This window comes from Periplaneta americana, chromosome 16 (assembly GCF_040183065.1).
Source record: "Periplaneta americana isolate PAMFEO1 chromosome 16, P.americana_PAMFEO1_priV1, whole genome shotgun sequence".
Taxonomy (NCBI): domain Eukaryota; kingdom Metazoa; phylum Arthropoda; class Insecta; order Blattodea; family Blattidae; genus Periplaneta; species Periplaneta americana.
Genome location: NC_091132.1, coordinates 186,490,487 through 186,515,420, shown reverse-complemented (window position 1 = coordinate 186,515,420; position 24,934 = coordinate 186,490,487). Strand labels below are relative to the sequence as shown.

The following is a 24,934-nucleotide window of genomic DNA, read 5'->3' as shown; positions in this document are numbered from 1 at the left end:
CTCGCACACTTGAACCATTCGTAAACGAAATCATTCACATTACTAAACACAGATTCTCTCTTCCTCCCATTCTTTTAATATTTCATCTTTATTCTTAATTCTACCGTTTATTTGTGTCCTTCCACATTTGAATATTTCTGCAATTTTTCTCGCAGATGTTCCATTTTCACTTTCTTCAATCATTTTTCGTCTCACCTCTAAACTTAACACCACTCTAAATTTATTGTTAGACATGATTTCTCTTTCAAACTAACTTCACAGTTCCTCTGAATCAAGTGAATGAAAAAAAGAAAAATTCGTAAAAGCTAGTCCATATAGAGAAAGATAGAAAGAGGAGAAAAAAAAATCAAATGGTTAACTACCTAAAACATACCGTGACATTTTCCATAGAAAAAGTCCGTGTTTCAATCCTTAAAAAACGAGTAAGAATTTATAGCTGTGCAGGGTCGGAGTGGAAAGTGACAAAAGAGTCATAAAACAGTATCCAACTAACCCCATAGATATGGAGGGTGTACTGTTGTACACTTAGCTATTGCTTCCTGTCCTCTAACCATCAGACAGTATCCGTGAAAAGATTTTTTGTTGGACAGTGGCCGTTATAGTCAGGTTCCAATCCAAATAGACCCCGGCCGCTGGCCGGCGCATGAGGTGGCCGCTAAATAAAGAGAGAATTTGTATTGATCTTATGGAAAATCGAATTGGTTCCAGAGAAAATTGGCCTTTTGGCCAGGTGGCCGTTTAAATGAAGTGACCGCAAAGGCAGGTTTCACTTGTATTTTATTATGTTCATGGTAGGCTTAAAAGTGAATAAATAAATCTAAAATAAGCCTCATTAAGTTTGTTATAGATTTTTTATTAATTCGTCCTACAGAATGATATCAGTAATATTGACAATTAATATTTGAGGAGAAAAATTCGCTCCGGCGCCGGGGATCGAACCCGGGTCCTTGGTTCTACGTACCAAGCGCTCTGACCACTGAGCTACGCCGAATTCAATCCACAGCACGGGATCGAATTCTCCTCCTTCAATGTTTCCCTTTGTGGCCTGACTCCAAGTTAGGCATATATATTGACATAGCTGCAGTGCATATGTCTGTACAGATTAGTGTGTACTTAACTGCGGAATCCCGGCCAAACAAGTCACTCAACTGAGTGCGCTCCTAACATAATGGGAGTTCACATTGGACATATATGTCCGATCCGGATTCGATCCCCGGCACCGGAGCGAATTTTTCTCGTCTATTAACCATTGTTACCATAACAGATAAATAATGTAGGACCAAAAATTAATCTTTACGTATGTTTTTGTTTTGTTAATTACCTGAATACAAAGCCCTGGTACTTCATTCTTATATAATTTTAATCAGGATGAATATTGCAACAGTTTTATGAAATTAAATATAGGGTGTTAGATTAAAAACAAAATGTTGTGTTACTACGAATTTGAGTAAAGCCCTGTATTATAATTGGCAACTACTGCGAACGGTAAGCTTTAGCATTATTATAAAACCCTGTAATGTCATTCACACCGTTGCTCGGACGACCGTGGCTGCTCTGGAGTGTTGCAGTGTCTGTGAAGACGTGAGAACGGATTTGTGACGCCATGGAGCATCCAGTTGGAAATTACTGATACGGAGAATGGATGCCTTTCTTGTCTGGACTGCTGCCATTGCATGTGACAAGGACATACATAACGTAGCGATGAAACTTCTAGAGAAATGCACTGCTTATGCAATCTAACACCGCGTTTTGTTCGTTCGTTTCTCAGGTATAGAAGTCGTGTGTATTTATAAAATGCTTCTGCTAGTTCAGTTTACTGATGATTATGTAATTCCCATCTTTTAATAATAAAATTAAAGAGAACCACACTCGTTGTTAGAGTAACATGCTTGTATTTAATTCCCTGTTCATTTCAAAACGTCATTATGTGCAACTACAGTCCCGTCGCTCTAATTTCCGGCAGCCAATCGCGTTGCAGGTCGGCTACATTTAAACGTGTGCGTCTTGTGATTCGCTGATGAAGACGTTATTCACTTCTTAAGGCTCGATAAATACTTAATATAATCGCCCGCCATTTTGGCTCTTTCGTTGGCGTTCGCAGAAAGCACACGGGGACGTTATTTGCCGCTCAATTATTTGCTGAATTACAGTGCGTTTGATTTATTAACTTATCATAGGAGCTACGACATGATAATGTTTAACGGTGTGGCAAATAGATTCCTCGTATGGTAGCTCGGCAACGAAAGAACAAAAATGGCGAACGATATCACCTACCTAGACTTTATAGAGCCTTCACTTCCTAAGACGTAAGCAAAGAGGAGGAGTCACGCCGGAAATAAGAGCGTCGCGACTGTAGTGATTGTAATTTTCGTGGAAAATGTCGCCTTATTAGGCATTTTTATTTATAGACTATTAATTTATTGATTTCAAATGTATTTTCCGCATTTACATATTACAAAATGTCGCAAAGAAAGAAGACGTTCAAAGAATGGTAACTCGTGTAGTGAGAATCCTTGCGTAAAAAAACGTATTCTGTAGGACCAAAAAATTAATCTTTACGTAGATTCTAGCCACAGATTGAATTTTAAATCCTGGAATTTTCATGACACAGACTACCAAGAGGGGGTAACAAGATCACCTCGCTTCAATAATGCAGATTACTTTATAAGTATATGAATTATTTTTGTTATTCTTATTTCAAAATGTTAGTAGACATATAACGGACAAATACAAGGAATTTCAAAAATAAATATGGAGAAAAATGGAGACATTACTAAAAATCATCAGTGGGGTATTTTTTGTTCACCCCTTGATAGCAGGAGAGTTAATAACAGTAATATAATCGATAAGTGTAAATACTTGGATATTCCTGGACATCCGGGCGTCCAGAGTTGCATTAATCCGGTCAAATATTTGGATTCCCGGACTGTCCGGCTGAAATTCGGACTAGGACTATGTCAGTTTTGAGTTTCACGATTCCCCAATGTTCAGGCCACTATAGTAGGAAGGTTGGTATAAGAATATGTATGTGCTGGTGAACAAAGCTTGTTGGCGCGTGTGAGACAACGATGTATTTCTGTATGACCTTGCCAATCTATTCGGCATGGATCACAACAACCGAAAGTGCGTGATTCTTTTCACCCGTTACGGTGTTTCCAAGGCGATGGAAAACAAGAGCTCCAATGCCATATACAGACGTCCTAGCTTCTCTGGCAACTTTTGTATCCAAAGAGTTTGTAATATATAAGTAAAGTGAGGATCACGTAAGAGCAGTTCCTAAAGGCTAATTTGGTCGTCTTTTCAGTGTTGCCAACTAACACCAGATATCACCACACATTTTTTCACATAATTTTCAATAGTCTTTCACTTTACTCTCATCTCATTCCCTGTAGTGGCACTATGACGCATTTCACTGACACTTTAGCACACATTTCACTGACACTCTGTAACACATTTCACTGACACTATAGAACACATTTCATTGACGCTATAAATTATCACTGATCGGAACTGTTCACTGCACTGTAAAACCATAACTTCACTGACTCACCTCGCTTCACTGATACAACAGTTCAAATAAGTTCCTACCATAGTACGTTGGCTTTTCTAACCGAGCCGTTATGTCTACCCATGTTTTCTAACCTAGATGTGCTCTATACAATGATGTTATTCTAGTATGATCTGATATTAAAATGTATTTTGGCTGACAACATGAAATTCATTGCTTTCACTAAACAGTTTACGATTCACGAGACCTAACCTAAAAATGTATTTCGTTTGATCACGTGAAATGATTAGTACAAACTCCGAAAACCGAATGCCACCATGAAATGTATACTTAAGAATACTCACTCCTAATAATTTTGCTATTCTAGTTATAATTGTTGTCTCCGTGTGCATTTTTTTATCTATCACCCAAGTGCATGTATCACACCATGTGTTATATTTATTTACACTTATGTGACTATAATCTTGAATTGTAACCACAACGCAACAAATAAAATAACTGCTATGTATTAATGTAATACTGATATTAATTAATTATTAGTATGTTCGAATTTCACTAGCTTCCAGTAATCGGCTCAGAAATCTAGAACAATTTCAAATTTCAGAATTTGCACTACCGATAACAGCTGTTCCTGCTGCCAACATAACAGTTAGAAAAATCACTACCAGTTGTATTTCTCAGTATCAAAATTCGAAACGAAGTTGACAAAAGAAAATTCACCTTCAAACTAGAAAATCACCATAATCCACTAGCGTATGTACTAATAGCACAATCTAGTATATACAGTCACGAAGCTTGAGTTGTGAGGGTGCTAGGAACAAAAGCCTGTGCAGGTATTATTTCGCATTGTCTGTAATGAGGCGATATTAGCGATCCTAGTGGTTAGCAACTATCTATGGATGCATATTTACTACGTATTGAGCTTCTAATAGGGGGGAAATGGTTAAGTTTCACCCTTACGGTATTAAGTAAGCTGATCCGGACTATATTTGTAAGTATTACAAACGTTTTGCTTGTACCATGAAGGTACTAGTTCACGGTTAGAGTTGCCATACGCCCAGAATCTCCTAGAATCTCCCAGAATCGTACTGGAATCAATATATGCGTCCCAGTGTCCCGAAAATAATTGTCGGGACGCATACATTTTCTGGTTTTCCAAATACAAGAAAGAAAAGAAAGAAATAACATTTGCTTTCCTTCCGCACGATACGCGGGAACGAGTGGAAACAGGGGTGTCCACACCTGTGGAGTAACGGTTAGCGAAACCAGGTGGCCCGGGTTCGATTCCCGGTCGGGGCAAGTTACCTGGTTGAGGTTTTTTCCGGGGTTTTCTCTCAACCCAATATGAGCAAATGCTGGGTAACTTTCGGTATTGGACCCCGGATTCATTTCACCGGCATTATCACCTTCATCTCATTCAGACGCTAAATAACCTGAGATGTTGATAAAGCGTCGTAAAATAACCTACTAAAAAAATAAAAAAAAAAAAAGAAACAGGGGTGACATCTAGTGTAGGAAAGTGGAACAAAAAGAATAAAATGCGACATCTATGCTATTTTTTTTTCTTAAGACTTCGCAGAGGGTAAGGTTAGATCCAAGTAAGTTCGTAACTAAACGCTAAACTCAAGCTTTTTGGTCACGCTTTAGACCTCTCGGCTACCGAGGCGAGTTGGGGGTAGAAGGGAAAATGAATCTATTTATGTTTAAGGGAACTGCCATGACGTATTGCAGAAGAATGGCGCTGGGGACAATGACCGAGGGTAGAAGTGGCGGGCTTGTGAATGTAGCTTGGTAGGGGTTGACTGCGGGGGTGGCATAAGTTTTAACACGCGCTGGTGGAGCTTCATTGTGTCCGTGTCCAGCTTCGTGTACAGACGTAACCACGTGTTGTGATGAGCCGTATCGAAGACGTGTACTTCTTCCTCAAATTGTGCAGGGAGAATTTGAAGGCGGATACGGTAAGGTACTGTGAGGAGCATGGACCACTTGCTAGTCATTACGAGTGTCCAACCTGTGGGGAAAATATGAAATTAGCGCCGAACTGATGGTGTGCATTGGACAGTGGGGCAGTGCGAAGTTAACAGGTGAGTGTTGTTCAATGAAAAAACCACATTACATTGTTTGTGTGTACGTTTTTCTCTTTGGTTTTGTCTAATGCCCACTTTTGTTGTTTGTGTTGTGTTAGTACATGTGGTGGGCTGAGGAGCATGGACTTCTTGCTAGTCATTACGAGTGTATTGTGTTGTGTTGTGTTGTGTTGTGTTAGTACATGTGGTGGACTGTTGTCTCTAATGCGTATTACATTGTGGTAGGTGTCTAATGCGTCCCTGTTTGTGCGTATTACATTGTGGTAAGCAGTGATCCATCGATTGTACTTTTTACATTGTGGTAGGCAGTGATCCATCGAAGCGGGACAGATAGTAGAGAGAGAGAGCATGCGAGCGAGGTGGCGATGGGGATAACTTCCCCTACTGGCGTTCGCCGTATTACGTTTATGCCGAAATAAAAACTTGACGAATAAATACAACATTGGATTGAAGTTCGCGATTCAACTATGTTCATATTGAATGAAATAATTGTTTCTTTAGTATGTCAGGGACAGAACTTTTTTCTCTAGTCTGGGTATGGTTACAGTACTCTTTGTTTCCATCTTCTTCTTGCTTCGGAATGTGATATCTGAAGTTGTTTTGTGTAACAATACTGTCTTCTACCACATTCCTCGTTAATTTTAGAACCCCTGTCCACAACATTGTCAAGAAGAAAATTACGTTTCTTGTAGGCGGACATTGTTATTGGATTACCAATTATTACGGACCGTATTTCGATAGTTTTTTCGCGAATTAAGTTGTCAGTTCGGTTTGTATTTCGTGAAATAAGTTGTCATTTATCTTTAATATAAAACTTTTTTTTTTTTTGCTTACACATATCAGTATCGTCAAAATATGAACTAAACATGATTTCTACATTGTCCCCACGAAGATTTATTTTATATTAATTGTATGCTGCAGACAAATTTGTATATTAGTAAATAATTTTGATTAAAATATTTGCCTGAATAGGACATTCCATGTGAAATGGCATATTCTAGAGCAAAGTTAAAAAGTAAAGGTGATCGTGCATCTCCTTGCTTTAGCTCGCAGTGAATTGGAAAAGCACTATGCTTACTGTGAATAGGCCCAACTGTGTAGCGAGAGATAGCGAGCATTCAGTATATAGCACTTCAGGTGGTGTAGAAGGAACGACAACAGAATTAATATAACAAGGAAACGAAACCGAACTTTTTTTTTTTTTTTTTTTTTTTTTTTAATTTACGTATAGGAATATTTGGCGGAGTTTTATCGGGTATCCCACATTTTTTGAAGCAGCAAAAACTTCACCTGTGGATCCTAGTGATTTGCTTGTCAGACTGCAGTGCAGAGAGACTGTAGGAGAGCCGGTCCCTTATGTTTGACTCACCCTGTATAACAGGAGAGAATGTGTCGTATAAACTGTGCCCAAATGTCTTAATGTTAGCTACTTAACGTCAGTAAAGTCACTTTACGGTATTAATTACTGTGAAAATTAGGGATCTGCTTAATTATTTAACATAAATTCCTTAATTTAAGTTTAACTATGTCATATTCGTCTATATTTACACATACAGGCAGTTTACATTACGGATACGCTTCGCATTTTTTTCGGTCTAAAGTCGCACGTCTGACCACCTATCCATGACTGCAGACACAGATAAACATTCCGTGGAACGGTTAAGCCAGTGGCGTGGCATGCCCTTCACGGAACTGTAAACGTTCGTATAAGTACCCCAATCCCAACAATAGTATATTGCAATACTAGGTTGTTAAGTGCTCTATAAAAGAGGCGAGGGAATATTAGAAAAAAAAAAAAAAAACGTCGAGTTCTTTTAATTCCCGGGACTGTTATGCACTTAACGTCAGTGTATTGCATATTAAGCTTTCAGGAATAACTCTCGGTACGTTTAACCAAAGGTCCCGGGTTCGATACCCGGCCCCGGAACAATTTTTCCCTCGAAATTATTCAAATTAACTTTACAGAGAGTTATTCCTGAAAGCTTAATTTGCATAATACACGTCACTGTACGTAACAGAAAACCACAATTTAAAGTCACACAGAGTTAGTGTGCACTCAAATGTTGGTTGCTTGACTGTTGTCAGCCCACTTTGAGGTCTGTGGATATAGAGGGAAGAATTGGATCGGTGTCGGGTAGAGTTCCCGGGTAGCTCAGTTGGGAGAGCGTTGGTACGTTTAACCAAAGGTCCCGGGTTCGATACCCGGCCCCGGAACAATTTTTCCCTCGAAATTATTCAAATTAACTTTACAGAGAGTTATTCCTGAAAGCTTAATTTGCAATTTTTGGAAATATTAAATATTTTTCCCTCCATTACTGTATCTTGTACAATAATGAAAATTGGTGTCCTTCTGCTATATGAAAAACATATTTTTACTGTTTAAACAAATATTTATATATATTTTTTCAAAATTGAAAATGATGGCAGTTCACTGTGCAGTAATGAAGCGTTTTCCTCATAACTCATAAACTTGTTAACTTTGTCATGTTTTCTCTATTTTATTTTATTGCTGAAACTCATGGTTACAATATCATGCTCTTTAAACTACATTCCTTAGTAAATAATATATTTTTTTTTATCTTGTGTTAGAAGAAATACTGATATTTTATCATTTGAAGAGTCCACTGCAAGAATCATGGATGACACTTTCTTGTCGAAAATGAACCAAGACGTCAGTGCATAGCTTAAGACATATAGAATGTACATACAGAGTTATATGGCATTAACACTGATAGTCATTGTCCAGTAATGATCGGAAAATCACAGTTAATCTTTGAGCAGTAAGCATTTCAAACTTTCAATTGCTTCTCCTGAAAAATGTATTCCAAATGACATCCATCATTCTTGCAGTGGACTCTTCATTTTTAAATGAATTTATTTTTTATCAGACAATCTATCAAAGGTAGAGAAGTGATCTTGCAGCATATTGTAGATATGACATGCATAAATAGCCGCATACTAGCCATACCAACACATAAGACATCATCGTATTCATCATCATACACAATCTCGCTCTCGCGCTTGTGGAATACCCTACCCAGTGACATCAGAGACTGTCGGAACTTAGTAGCGTTCAAAGGAAACTTATTAAGCATTTTCTTACTGCGTAGAGTAGGTTTGATTTTTACTTAATCAATAAAAGAAATGCTTCTCTCTTCTTAACTTTTACAATAAACTGTCTAGCTTTTATTAATCAGTTAATCTTTTAGTACTTTGATTTTTATTGCATTTGTAAATTTAATATTAATTGTAATTGTATTCTTAATATTGTAGTTGTAATCCCCTGGTAGAGGGGAAGAGAAGGCCTGATGGCCTTATCTCTACCAGGTTAAATAAATAAAAATAAAATAAATAAATACACGCAAAAATTTCATCACAGAATGTTGGATAGTTTTTTAGTTATGTGGGAAACGCTTCATCACTGCACAGCGAACTGAATTTTGAAAAAAAAAAAAAAAAAGTGTAAATATTTTTTTAAATCGTAAAAATATTTTTTTTTCATATAGCAGAAGGACAGTGTTTTACACATATTAATTTTAATTATTGTGCAAGATACAGTAATGGAGGAAAAAATGTTGAATATTTCCAAAATTTCACTGCTTATAAGCTGTACCTAACCCCTTAATAAATAACAAAAACATGGCGGTATTTACATGCACTTTTCCGCAGTTTACCCACGCACCGTATCACAGCACTACAGTCTGGCAAGTGATCTTTCACGTAACTAGTAAATAAAATTACTTATTAATGGATTGAAGAGAATCTTATCTGGATTTCAGAGCAGTTGCTCAAAATGTCCACCGTTACGCTTGAAGATAATCTTATCTGGATTTCAGAGCAATTGCTCAAAATGTCCACCGTTACGTTTGAAGATAATCTTGCCTGGATTCAGTGGCGGCTCGTAGATATTGAATTAAGGGGGGCTGTATACAAAAATAAACCAAGCAACTTATTTTATTTAAAGATTAGTTCCATGCGCCTTATCTTGTAAGTTGTGTTTAAATGAGACAGGCTCATGTCAGTAGATTCACTGGCATTTAAAAGAATCCTGCGGACAAAATTTCGACACACCGGCGACGCTGATATAATCCCTGCAATTGCGAGTGTCGTGAAATAAACCATAATTTAATTTTTATATGCAGATTTGAACCTTAGAAATATCTAACTGACGATGTTGTAGCTGGTTGTATAATATATATATACATGATACATCAATAAATGAAAAAAATAACTGAGCCAGAAATTGAATTCAGGATCTTCAAGAGTACGCACCAGGGCGCTTGCCTCATTTATTGTGATGTTGTAAGATGTTTCAGATGCCATTATGGTTTGAAAACATTCTAGCAATGGCTCCTTCTTCTCATGAACAACATTTACTGTTCTTATTTTAAATCCATCTTGTTGCCCCAGCTGATGGAATTGTCTTTGAAACACATTAATCTAATACAGACTGTGTGGAGATCGAGAGAAGAAAGCAGGGATACTGGATAAATTATCAAAAAGTATGCGAGCCTTTGTATTTTGTTTAGCGGCTCTTACCATTATGAGATTCAACTGATGGGCACTTAATTTCACATTGTTATACTCACAACATTAAAAAAAAAGTATTTAAAACTGCGCGCTACTGACAAACTGCTGCAAATTTTGCAGCGCCGGGAACCTCTGGATTCACGGCCAGTGGCAGAAGGGTGGAGGGGTAAAACTAACGCGCAAAGCATCCGAGACGAGACTGGCAGCTCCGGAGGACGAAGTGGCTTCACCCTATAGTCCTTGTCTATGGCTTCGCTCTGGCAGCACCAGGGGAGGAAGTGACTTCACTAACGATTGCGTACATGTCATTGAGAGCGAAATTTTTCTTTTTAAATTCGAGCCGCTAAATAGAAACTGTATAATAAATGTTTTTCACGACATGAAACGAGGGGTGCTGCAGCTCCGCAGCCCCTCTTCGAAAGCCGCCCCTGCCTGGATTTCAGAGCAGTTGCTCAATATGTCCACCGTTACGCTTGAAGATAATCTTATCTGGATTTCAGAGCAGTTGCTCAAAATGTCCACCGTTACGTTTGAAGATAATCTTATCTGGATTTCAGAGCAGTTGCTCAAAATGTCCATCGTTACGCTTGAAGATAATCTTATCTGGATTTCAGAGCAGTTGCTCAAAATGTCCTCCGTTACGTTCTATACACATGGCGCAGCGATGTATAAAGTTCTGGGCCACGCTATACATGAGGTCAGGAAAACTCAATGCACTAATTGTCACACAGCAAGCTTGCAGATCAGTTACGAATGCTCGTTCTCGATAAGTAGGAACGTTGTACACGGCTAATACACAATATTAGCGAGTACAGCCCCAGTGAGTGTGTCCCAGACTGTACACATCGCTGCAACATATATAGAATGTAATGAAGGACATTTTAAGTAACTGTTCTGAAATTCAGGTAAGATTGTATTCTATTTCCTTAAACAAATACGTAATTCACTAATTATATGAAAGTTTATTTTCCAGACTGTAGAGTCGTAAGACGGTAAGCACGTTATCCGCGAGAGCTAGCGATCTGCTTGTATATCCGTAATGTAAAGGTAGATATCAATTTATATAATAATAATAATAATAATAATAATAATAATAATAATAATAATCATCATCATCATCATCATCATCGTCCTGTCAAGTACTAGTCCCAAAAGAACTGTTACGGCCTGAAAAAGCGATTTTCTTGCCATCTTTTCATAGGTCGACCAAGTGACCGTTTCCCATTTGGACGATACTTCATTATTGCCTTAGGGATCCTGGATGAAACCATTCTTGAGACGTGTTCCTTCCAGTTTAACTGATATCTGGAGATATAGTCCAGTATTGATGACACATTAAGTTCTTGAAGGATATCTTCATTTTTCTTTCGATTCCATTTAGTGTTCGGCGCATTAATCTCATCTCGCAAGCTGTTAGTCTGCTTTCAGTTGATTTTTGTACTAATGAAGGTTTTAAAACTCTACTAATGATGCCCATTGGTTTGTTGAATTTTACAATTTTCTCTGATAAATCCAAATTTTCAACAAAAGAAAGTTTATATCCTAAATAATTAAACTCATTAACTCTTTCCAAAATTGTGTTATTTAAACAAATGTTGCTTGGTATTGGGTATTTGCCACAAAAGGTCATTATTTTTGTTTTGTTAATGGATATTCCCATTGAATATTTTTGAGCTATTAAATTTAAATTATGTACTGACTATCAATTTATATTAAATACTGTATTTAAACATTAATAATTGATTTATGTTAAATAATTAAAAAATCGCAATTATTTTCACACTAATTAATACCGTAAAGCGAATTTAAAGGGAAAACCAGATTTTTATAATATACGTCACTGTTCGTTAACAGAAAACCACAATTCAAGTCACACAGAGTTTGGGAAAAAATGTTTCCAAAGCCTATTGTATATTCTTTTAGGAGTATGAGAGTGAAAGAAATTTTGTTCTAACATGAAAACTATGGGCCAAGCACTAAAACAAAACAAATTTCAGTTTTCGCTTTAAAAATTACCACTCCTGCCCCTCCCCCAAATATTTGAGGAGTTTATTTTGTAAGAAAATCTTTAATTTTTTGTCGACTAATCAGGATAAAAGGAGTTTTTAAAAATTTAATTAAAACCGTAAATTTTTCTTCAAAGACTAGATAAGTACCTTAACGTCAATTGCTAAAATACAGTGTGTATGTGTGTTTTGGGTTCCGCATATTGCGGATAGATGGCAGAACTGTGACCCATTTTCTAGTTGTACACCACTTCGGCGGGCCACACTGTACATGTTGTGTATCTGTGTAAAGTTATGTCTTGTACTAGGGTGAGTGTATGTGTAAGTGTAGTGTAGGGAATGGGTGAGGGTGGTGATTAAGATGAGGAAGGGAGAAGGGAAAAGCCGGTGCCGGCACGTAGCCTACTCCTGTCGAATAACACGAAGGGGGCCGCCAGGATTAACCAGTGGCGTAGCCAGACTAATTTTGGGTGGGCCAGATATGCGCGCTTTAGAAAGTACCTGACCCATCTCCTAACAATACCGTCAACGTCTTGAAACTCATTCTCGGAAGTCTTATTTAATAATATGCAAAATTATGATAAACAATCATGCAAGGCATACCTATACAAACGCTTCATAAGGTGAACTGGAGCTGATGAGATTTCCTAGCAACGAATCGCTGATGATGGGTCCTTCAACAAATCCCAACTTTTCTCCCTCTCGATGGATAAAATTGCTAGATTACAAAGCCTTGTGCTTGACGTGGCTGTCCTTGTGTAAGTTTTTATTCGTGGTAATGCAGAAGAAGTGTTTTCTGCGGATGCAGTTGTGATGGGACGAATTATACCTTGACCAAAACTACTTCCGACTTGACAGTTTACAGAGAAGGGGGAGCAGTGTTGTCATGTTTCCCATCTTTCGTGTAAGCGAGCGCTCTGCCGATAGAGTGCAGTAATGAACGGCTGACATGAACACATACATTTCTAACCAGTTTGTTGAACACTAGGCATTAAAATTTGTGTACATTATTACTTTTATTAGTCTATTATTATTGTTATTATTATTATCATTATCATTATTATTATTATTATTATTATTATTAGTAGTAGTAGTAGTAGTAGTAGTAGTATTCTTCAATGCAATACCGTTAGAAAAGCGTCGAAAGGATTGTAAACTGTAAAAACAGGTTTAAATATTATAATACGAAGCCTTTACTTTTATGAGTGTCGGTATTCTTCAATGTAATGTTGTTAGAAAGACGTTGAAAAAGTAGTAAACTAAAAAATATTTATGATTAAAATTTCCACGGCCTTTTTCTTTTCCAATATCGATAAAAGTGCTCTTATTAATTTTAACTCAAGCAGCAGTTCTCATTACGACTTGCGCCAAACGTAAAAGAGGCTTGACTCTTTAACGGGGCACCTTGTACAATATTCTTTGTTCTCCGCCTGCCTTTCCTTCCTTCCGACCTGTTTAGAAACTCTCGCAGAAACTAGAAAACGCACACTAGCCACACACTCCACCAATGACAACGAAGATAATACGTGTAATATAATTTGAACACAATAATTATCGATACACTAAAACAATAATCCAACTAAATAATATTTTTAATTCACACAAAGCACGCGCTAACCAGCCAACTCAGTCATTCCGGGCACTGCATTCACCGCTAGGCCGTGGTATTCACGTGCAACTTGTAAACATAGACACGGCAACACCGTCCCGTTACCATGGTTACGCGTCTCTCGTGATTGGTTTATTTGAATGGTTGCCATGGTAACATGCTAAAGGCGCCATTTGTCAGGTCGGAAGTTGTTTTGGACAGACCATAGTATAATATGTAACATTTAGAGTAGATCCTGGAATGCCAAACCCATGTTTATGTTCTGTAGTTTAGAACACACATGTTTTGATGTAATATTCATTGATTTCACTAGGGAACACTGTTTTCCTGGAACTTCCTTATTTATGTTTAACACACAATTTGAAGATCCATACAAGTCAGTTCTCGCAGCGTCTTGAAGTTCATGAAATCAGAAGACTTTGGATCACAAGCTGATACTGTTTCACAGAAAACAGAATTTTGTTGAAACCATCTTTCCATTTCTGGCATGATATTATTAGTATATAAACTTGCTCTCAGCAAAACCTTATCTTGTTGCTCTGAATCGGAACTCTTCAGCGTAGCACCACCATCATCAGTAATGATGAGATTGAGGTGGTCGATAATTTCTTTTTTCTTGTGCAGAGACACTGATTTCGAAAAGTTTTGCCATACAAACAGCACTGGAATAAAATTCTTCGAATTTTTCTTCGTTTCGGAGCTTTGAAAAGTTTTGTATCGTTGCCTTAATGAGGGACAAACATTTATTAATATCCATTTTTGGAGACTGAAGTGCTTCTGATAATGAATTTGCAAGAGCAAAAATTGCTCACCACTTAAATAAAACAAGGTTTAATAGTGGCTTGTGGGTTTAATAGTGGCTTGTGTCCGGAGTTTGGAAACGACAATCTACAAAACAAAATTACACTTTTCAACGCATTTTTGTCTTCTTATCTTAATTCTATCGATTGTAACTATTGCTCTGAATCCATAGTTTATTTTTAATGTCAAGTATTTTTCCTAAAAAAGACTAAAAAAATTCGCAAATTTTTTGGGTGGGCCTGGGCCTACCTGGCCTACAGTCCTACTGACAAAGCTTAAAAGCTACAGTACTTACCAAACTCACATTCGTTGCTCAAAATGCCCTCCATTTACTGCACACACATTTGACATCTTGTTTATGAAATTTGCTGTCACTCTCGCAAGATTTGTGAGGGATATGGTCCAATCTTTCACCAATGTCGTCTAATTTCTCTTGCGACAGAACACGGCGTCATGGATGAATATATAATAGCATGCGAAACTTACTGAGTTTCCCGTAACACATACTAGAGGCGCTGTTGTAGAAATTGATCTTGTTGCCACCTGTTGGGAGGAGGGGCGTTATTACATCTAGCAGCGCACCAGGTAGCGAAAAGAGTAACTAATTACTCCATGCATTTAGCAGCGCACCTGGTGACGAAAATGTTAAACTGTGCAGAAAGTATTCCCTCCCACCCTCATCGATATTCAAAACTAACCCAATTTAAAGTAAAACATTTACATTTTTATTCCTCACAGCATCATCTACTGAAAATTCTTACCGGAGCCAACAGGAAGATAAAAGAGACTATCTATTTTACAGTACCCAATTAAAATATAACCAGACAGAGACAAAAAAATTAAGCAAAAAGTTAGATAATTGGGATTGTATTCTTTGGGTATTTATTGTACAGCGCAATGGAAAAGTCTGCAAGAACTACTTAGATAGTTCAATTTATTATATTACTATTACTTTACAGTACATTCAACAACACTATTTTTACAACGTCCATAAACATCATTGTTTAACATACACTGCTTATACACACGTAGTATCACTTTCCGTTCACTTATTAGCAAGTTTCTGTCTGCCATCTTGTCTCTTCGAGCAATATCTCGAACGGATAAATAGAGAACTCTGGGTATTGTACCCAACACGTAGTTCTAATGTTCACCACCTACGACGTTGGGCGCTGATCATCTTATTTCAGCCCCTCGCCGCCAGATGGTGCTGACCGCAGTTTCGCATCCTATTATATATTCATCCATGACGGCGTTCTCTTTTCGGTTTTTCATCGTTTACCGAACCTGTCCTCATGAACTTCTTATAAAGTCTTCTTATTGTACTGGCAGCTGGAACAGATCTCTGTGGAAACTTTCCCCGAAATTTGCGTCTTCTCGCCGCACAAGATTTTCGTTTTCGTGTATGTATGTATTGTATAGATAAGTACGTTCACGCAATGAATAAGTCATTAGAACAGTAACTTACACGAAGCACTTTAAACTTAACTTAAACTTTTAAGATTAGCTACAACTTTCACCGCTAATTTACTACTCATAAGACAACACAACTAAAGCGAAACTGCAGTGTCACTCAGTGCTTGCACGCGCCGAGAATGCGGACGCACTCTTCCCGGTGATTATGCTATCTCTTGACGGGGAACGACTCCTGCAAAACCCGAGCGTCGCCAACTAACATCACTGTATAAGGTTACCGGTATCCAAAAGTCATGAAGAACTTGAGAGTCCTCTATTTTTTTGTAAGAAGTAAGTTCATTGAAAGCAGGTCCTGTTCCTTAAGGAAGCAGGAACTATAAATCTGAAGACGCTCATAAGCTGAACACATTCCCTATAACATTTGTAAGTAGTAGAGTCTTGTATATGCGGATGACGTGAATATGTTAGGAGAAAATCCACAAACGATTAGGGGAAACGCGGAAATTCTACTTGAAGCAAGTAAAGCGATTGGGTTGGAAGTAAATCCCGAAAAGACTAAGTATATGATTATGTCTCGTGACCAGAATATTGTACGAAATGGAAATATAAAAATTGGAGATTTATCTTTCGAAGAGGTGGAAAAATTCAAATATCTTGCATCAACAGTAACAAATATAAATGACACTCGGGAGGAAATTAAACACAGAATAAGTATGGGAAATGCCTGTTATTATTCGGTTGAGAAGCTTTTGTCATCTAGTCTTCTGTCAAAAAATCTGAAAGTTAGAATTTATAAAACAGTTATATTACCGGTTGTTCTGTATGGTTGTGAAACTTGGACTCTCACTTTGAGAGAGGAACAGAGATTAAGGGTGTTTGAGAATAAGGTTCTTAGGAAAATATTTGTGGCTAAGAGGGATGAAGTTACAGTAGAATGGAGAAAGTTACACAACACAGAGCTGCACACATTGTATACTTCACCTGACATAATTAGGACCATAAAATCCAGACGTTTGAGATGGGCAGAACATGTAGCATGTATGGGCGAATCCAGAAATGCATATAGAGTGTTAGTTGGGAGGCTGGAGGGCAAAAGACCTTTGGGGAGGCCGAGACGTAGGTGGGAAGATAATATTAAAATGGATTTGAGGGAGGTAGGATATGATGGTAGAGACTGGATTAATCTTGCTCAGGATAGGGACCAATGGCGGGCTTATGTGAGGGCGGCAATGAACCTCCGGGTTCCTTAAAAGCCAGTAAGTAAGTAAGTAAGTAAGTAAGAGTATAATATGACAAAAATTCCGAAAGAGATGGGTTTGCTTGCACATACAATCTGCTCGAATTAATAGTAGTTAAAAATAATAAAGTTGTCAATACCAATTTTTCTCTCTATATCCACCTCAAAGTGGGCTGACAACCGTCAAGGAACCAACATTGAGTGCACGCAAACTGTGTGTGACTTAAATTGTAGAAGGAAAAATTGGATCGGTGTCTGGTAGAGTTCCTGGGTAGCTCACTTAGTTGAGCGTTGGTACGTTTAACCAAGGGTTCCGAGTACGATGCCTGGCCCAGGAACAATTTTTCCCTCGAAATTATACTATAATCTTTATAAATTAATTTTATATGTTCATTATGCAGGGAATTAAAACACCAGATATTCTGGTGCGTTCCTAATCCCCTCCCCAAATGGTCAACAGTAGTTTTATTTACTGGAGTGAGTTCGTCAGTCCCACATCTAAACCCCAACTTGGAGGACTTGGCAATTTGTAATCGGGGTTTCCTTCTTCTAGCCTTTGTAGAGCCAATTATTCACTGCAAGGTAGCAGTACTGGTTTTGATCTGCCCCGGATATTTTATTTCCCTGTACCTTCTACATCTGGTGGACACTCCCTATCTGCCATCTGAGGAAGTGCCTGATGGCAGACCAGCAACTGCACATGGAACCCGAATGAATAGAATACTCTCATCGCCATATTTTTGTTCACCTGAAGACAGTTTTCTTGCTTTGCTCATCTTTCTTCCCACCATAATCTGAACACACGTTCTCGCCATGAAACAATACTAACAATACCATTCCATCGCACCTCATACTCATCCTCTTTCACAATAGCCCTGCCAAGACTCTGGAATTTGCTACCTGCTAGCATCAGGGACTGTCGAAATAAAATTGAATTCAAACGCAAACTTATTGGGCACTTGGTCAGTAATTGAGACTCATTCAGACATGGCTTCTTGTAAATAGTTCTCTTATTCTAGCATAAAATATTTTAATTTCCAGTAACTTCATCCCTATATAATTATTATATGTTTAATTTGTACTTCAGGAAATAATTCTTTCTTTATTCTTAACTTCCACAATAAATTGTCTACTCTTTATTAATCAGGTAATCTTTTAGTACTTTGATTCTATTGTAATTGTTGTAATTGTAAATATAATATTAATTGTATTTGTAATTTTAATATTGTAGTTGTAATCCTCTAGTAGAGGGAAAGAGAAGGCCTGATGACCTTATCCCTACCAGGTCAAGCAAATAAATAGATTAATAAATAAATAAACAAGTAAGCAAACAATGAATAAATAAGTCAGATCAAGCAAATAAATAGATTAATAAATAAACAAGTAAACAAACAATGAATAAATAAGTCAGTTCAAGCAAATAAATAGATAAATAAATAAATAAATAACCAAGTAAGCAAACAATGAATAAATAAGTCAGATCAAGCAAATAAATAGATAAATAAATAAATAAATAACCAAGTAAGCAAACAATGAATAAATAAGTCAGATCAAGCAAATAAATAGATTAATAAATAAATAAATAAACAAGTAAGCAAACAATGAATAAATAAGTCAGGTCAAGCAAATAAATAGATTAATAAATAAATAAACAAGTAAACAAACAATGAATAAATAAGCCAGGTCAAGCAAATAAATAGATTAATAAATAAATAAACAAGTAAGCAAACAATGAATAAATAAGTCAGATCAAGCAAATAAATAGATTAATAAATAAACAAGTAAACAAACAATGAATAAATAAGTCAGGTCAAGCAAATAAATAGATAAATAAATAAATAAATAAACAAGTAAGCAAACAATGAATAAATAAGTCACATCAAGCAAATAAGTAGATTAATAAATAAACAAGTAAACAAACAATGAATAAATAAGTCAGGTCAAGCAAATAAATAGATTAATAAATAAATAAACAAGTAAACAAACAATGAATAAATAAGTCAGGTCAAGCAAATAAATAGATAAATAAATAAACAAGTAAGCAAACAATGAATAAATAAGTCTGATCAAGCAAATAAATAGATTAATAAATAAATAAATAAATAAATAAACAAGTAAGCAAACAATGAATAAATAAGTCTGATCAAGCAAATAAATAGATTAATAAATAAACAAGTAAACAAACAATGAATAAATAAGTCAGGTCAAGCAAATAAATAGATTAATAAATAAATAAACAAGTAAACAAACAATGAATAAATAAGCCAGGTCAAGCAAATAAATAGATTAATAAATAAATAAACAAGTAAGCAAACAATGAATAAATAAGTCAGATCAAGCAAATAAATAGATTAATAAATAAACAAGTAAACAAACAATGAATAAATAAGTCAGGTCAAGCAAATAAATAGATAAATAAATAAACAAGTAAGCAAACAATGAATAAATAAGTCAGATCAAGCAAATAAATAGATTAATAAATAAACAAGTAAACAAACAATGAATAAATAAGTCAGGTCAAGCAAATAAATAGATTAATAAATAAATAAACAAGTAAACAAACAATGAATAAATAAGCCAGGTCAAGCAAATAAATAGATTAATAAATAAATAAACAAGTAAGCAAACAATGAATAAATAAGTCAGATCAAGCAAATAAATAGATTAATAAATAAACAAGTAAACAAACAATGAATAAATAAGTCAGGTCAAGCAAATAAATAGATTAATAAATAAATAAACAAGTAAACAAACAATGAATAAATAAGCCAGGTCAAGCAAATAAATAGATTAATAAATAAATAAACAAGTAAACAAACAATGAATAAATAAGCCAGGTCAAGCAAATAAATAGATTAATAAATAAATAAACAAGTAAACAAACAATGAATAAATAAGTCAGGTCAAGCAAATAAATTGATTAATAAATAAATAAACAAGTAAACAAACAATGAATAAATAAGCCAGGTCAAGCAAATAAATAGATTAATAAATAAATAAACAAGTAAACAAACAATGAATAAATAAGCCAGGTCAAGCAAATAAATAGATTAATAAATAAATAAACAAGTAAGCAAACAATGAATAAATAAGTCAGATCAAGCAAATAAATAGATTAATAAATAAACAAGTAAACAAACAATGAATAAATAAGTCAGGTCAAGCAAATAAATAGATAAATAAATAAACAAGTAAGCAAACAATGAATAAATAAGCCAGGTCAAGCAAATAAATAGATTAATAAATAAATGAACAAGTAAACAAACAATGAATAAATAAGTAACTTAAATAACTGAGTAACTAAATAAGTAACTGACTAAATAAGTAAGTAAATCCAATTTTAGAAGCATTGTGATTTCCTTTTTGTTTACCAGCAATCCACTATTGCTTTCTCCTGGCTTAGATCAAGTAATTTGTAGGAAGTGCACACTGTTTAAATGCAGGAGTCAGCTGACAGCTCTGTATTCTTGCAGATCGAGCGGGAGGTGATTTTGAGCAGTGCAGACAAGAACTCCAAGATCCCCATCCTGCATGAGTACAAGAAGCAACGCCCCAAGCCCGTGGCCTCAGCTGCTGCCATCGCCCCAGAGGGCCCCAGCAAGCAGGTGGCGTGGACAGAGGACAAGAAGCCAATGTCCCATGTTCACAGAGCTCCATATGCAGCTTTCAACGGGTAAGTGACGTCTCTTGGGGTGCTAATGTTGGGAATACTACCGCAGGAAGAAATTTATTTAGAAATATTTCCAGGCTGGGAATTTTTTGTTTACTATTCTTAATGTTGGCAGTTACTGTTATTACAAGTTATCTTGAACCATACATTCCCTAAGTCTGTCTTTGGAACTGCTCGGTACGGCATGTACTCATCAACGTAACGACACGGCAAGGATGCCTCTCCCTTGGGTAACGTGACTCTCTTTAGAAAACGTTGGTTCTTTTACCTTACGGCTCTCTACTGTAAAAGAACTTGGTTCAATACAGACATCATCTTCTCTTGATACTCCGGTTTTGAGAGGAGAACATAGTTTCGTAGCAAGCTTTAATTAACCTGTAATGAGTAAGTATTTAAATATAATCGTGTGTACACTCCTCTCTCATCCGGGCTGGGGACCGGCAATGGAGGAGTTACTACAGCTACTTCTGTACAATTTATAGGCCTGCATGACTTACACCTTCAGCTAATAAGTACATATTCTTATAACAATACTTTACAGGCTTATTATTTGAATTTACATTAATTTACAATTATACACAATCCATATCCCTATCATTGCTACCATCATCGCTTGGTCCAAAATTAATTATTTCGCCAATAGCATCATCCATTCGGAATTATCTTCTTAATTGCAGTTACTACTTTCTGAACAAGATAGAATTCTCCGATTGTATGCCGAATAACATGTTGATCAAAGTCGTCCACTTCAACTTTACACAAGTCTAATTCTGGAATGAAATAATATGTTTAGTAGAACTATAAGAAAATAATAACTTGGACAGGAATTCATTATGTTGCTCTCAATACACACACAATTGTACATAACTATTATAGCAATAGCAATAATTTTTAAACATTACATACCTATTCTTTCCCGGAGTAGTGTGAGGTTCATTCGGTTGTAATTCAGTATTATTTTTAATTCTCTTCACAGAACTAATACTTTTGCCAGAGTATTTAGCCGCTCTCTCATATTCCTTAGCAATAGGTTCCAGCAAATATTTGTTTAATTTTTCCTCCTCGCAACGCTTAATTTTATTATATTTGCGATAATTTCCCTTTCTCGGCTATGGATAACAGCATTACTTTTTCTCCGTGGTGGTGTGATTTCACCATAATTACTACCCTGTGGTTGCTGCTCCATGTTAACACTACTGGTACGCAGTCAAGGAAATAGTTCAATGTTTCTTGACAAGAGATTATGATGCGGAGCATGCGCAAACAACTCAGTTGGCTCCACCCACGTTACGCGCTTCCTTCCCTCTGCCCCTCTGTCCCCGCTCAGGAGGTTCAAGATAACTTGCAATAACAGGAAGTTACAACCCAAGGGAACATAGAATATAACGAATATTGACAATAATCACACGATTATTGCCATATTCGAGCAGGAGATTGTTGATCCTGTTGGCTTGTTAAGTAATGAATGTGTCAGTTATCTGGAACAAGCTAATTTACAAAATGACACATTTCAAAACACAATGCAATTATTTATCACATTTAGTCATGCTCCACTATCGTCCAAATAGGAAGAGATCTCTCCATCGTCCAAAGAAGCGCTGGTTTGAAAATTCAACTATGAGATCATAACAGGCCATATGGCCTAATAATTGAAGGGAAGAAGAAGAAGATTTATTTAAAATACTGTAGTACTTCCAAAAACAAAATATCCAACTCTTTATTTATTTGCTGCCAACATAGCAGTTATGTTTGCATTTGTAAATAATACTGAAAAATTAAGGAAATCCACTTTTTTTGTTTATTTTTATGATCGTAATTATATTTGAGATTGTTTGAAATGATCTAGCCATATAATAAAATGTGGTCCAACTTACCGTGCATGAATGACTTGAGAGAAAAAATTTTTTAATGCTATTTTCTCGACTTTAAAATTTTAGCAGTTTATCGAATAAAAAACGCTCCTGGCACAACAGTAATTGTCAGATTTTTCTGAAACTTCTCACAGAGGTCAATTAAATGTTGATAAATAAAATTTAATTATCATTTATATGAAATATTAATATTAAGTTTCTTTGGACATATTCATATTGCACTTAGATTAAAATATGCTACAGTGGTAAATTTATTGTGAGACTCTATGAGTATTTAGACTGAGCTCAAAAAGCTAATTAATTTTTATTCCCATGATTATTATCAAGACTTTGAGCAAATATGAACTAAAAATTTTGAAAACTTTGACGCAAGGAGTCTTTCTAGTAACATCACTATAAAATATATTTAAAAATATAATTTAAAAACCTTTAGCCAGCAGGTGGGCCCAGGCCCACCCAAAAATATACGAATTTTTGCGTTTGTTATGGAAAATACTCAATATTAAAACTAAACCATGGATCCAGAGCAATAGTTATAATCAGGGAACGGATTTATATGGACTAAAAATATATGAAATATGTAAATATATATGTAGTTATTTTTACCAAAATATGGAATTAAATATGGATTTTTACCAAAATATGGAATTAAATATGGACTTAAAATTATAAAAAAATGACTATGTACGTTAAATATTGGTACATTTTAATCAAACTAAACAAAAAATATAATGGACGTACCTTATCTTCCAATGTAGTTTCAACAAAACACAATTTTTATTGTCTGTTACCATAACAATAGGTTACAAACATTTCTTTCAAGTGCTGAAAAGTGAATCTTCTTCTATTGTCTCTGAGGATAGATTTATACTGACTAAAAGAGCGTTCGACGTCACAAAAAGTAACTGGTACATAATTCAATTTCACAATGTCTGCTGGGGATAAGTCCAAGTTAATCTTCACTGTTGATTCACCACTCATCACAGCAACAACCTTTTGTAGTTCTTCATATCCAGGGTTTTTTGAAAGTACAGTGTCCACCTTAGCTCTTACTGCATCTGCAACTTTACCTCTACCACGATTCAGTTGTTCCACAGTACTATTTATAATTTCAAAACTTTCAGATAGTGAAAGGTGCCTATTTTGGAGACTTTTGAGCGTTTTTATGATGCATGAAAATGTATGCTGAATGTGAGCTAAGTCATTCTTCACACTTATGTCACAGGTAACTGTTTTCGCAGTATCAATTGAGACTGCATCTTCAGAGTCCAATGCAAGGAGAACATTGTTAATAGAGTCTATATGTTCGGCATAATATTCAACTGCTTCTAGCCATGTACCCCATCTAGTTAAAATTGGCTTTGGTGGCAATGGAATTTCAGGGTACATTTCTTTCAACACGTTAACTCTACTGGGAGCTTTGAGAAATACTTTTTTCACTGATGAAATCAACAAATCTACTTTAGGGAAATTGTCTCTGACCACTTCTGCCACACGATGAAATGCATGCGCCACACAAGTAAAATGAGTCAATTTAGGATATACAACAGATAATGCTTGTCCAGCTTTGACCATATAAGGGGCAGCATCGCTAATAAAGAATAACACATTATCGTACATAATACCCTTTGGCCACAGGATACCCATAGCTTCGTTGAACAGTTTAACTATAGTTTTGTTATTGCACTTTTCTAGAACATCACAATGTAAAAGAATTCGTTCAGAATATTGTTCACTTAACAAACCGATAACTACATTACCAACAAGTCTACCTTCTTTGTCGGGAGTCTCATCAATGGAAACCCAAATTGAACTATCTTTAATTTCATCTCTTATCTTCTGTATTGTCTCATCGTAGATGGATGGAGCATACGTCTTCCTAAGTGTTGACTCATCCGGGATTGTATGTTGAGTATATTTTTCAAGGAATTCCCTGAAGACCTTATTCTTTAGTTTGTAGAGAGGAATATCAGCAGAGATGAGAGAACGGCACAGGTCGATGTTAAACTCAGATCTTACATTCGATGTTGTTGGTTGTGTTAAAAACAATTGTCTCTGCTTGGAATTTAGTTGTTTGTTGGCCTGATGTTTACTAGTTGTAATGTGTTGTTGCACCAGGAACTTTTGTGTAGATGATACTGCACACTGACACAAATTACAAAATAATATTTTATTGTCAGTTGATAAACCATCTTCTTT

General features: G+C 35.9%; 1 protein-coding gene across 1 annotated transcript in view; it reads left to right on the top strand.

Annotated features, from left to right (window-relative positions):
- The window catches only part of LOC138692243 (uncharacterized), a 180,655-nt gene that overhangs the window by 135,987 nt on the left and 19,734 nt on the right, over positions 1 to 24,934 (top strand). Inside the window, exon 5 of the mRNA XM_069815379.1 lies at positions 20,668 to 20,867. Within this exon, the coding sequence (XP_069671480.1) occupies positions 20,668 to 20,867 (200 nt within the window). The remainder of the gene's footprint in view (positions 1 to 20,667; positions 20,868 to 24,934) is intronic.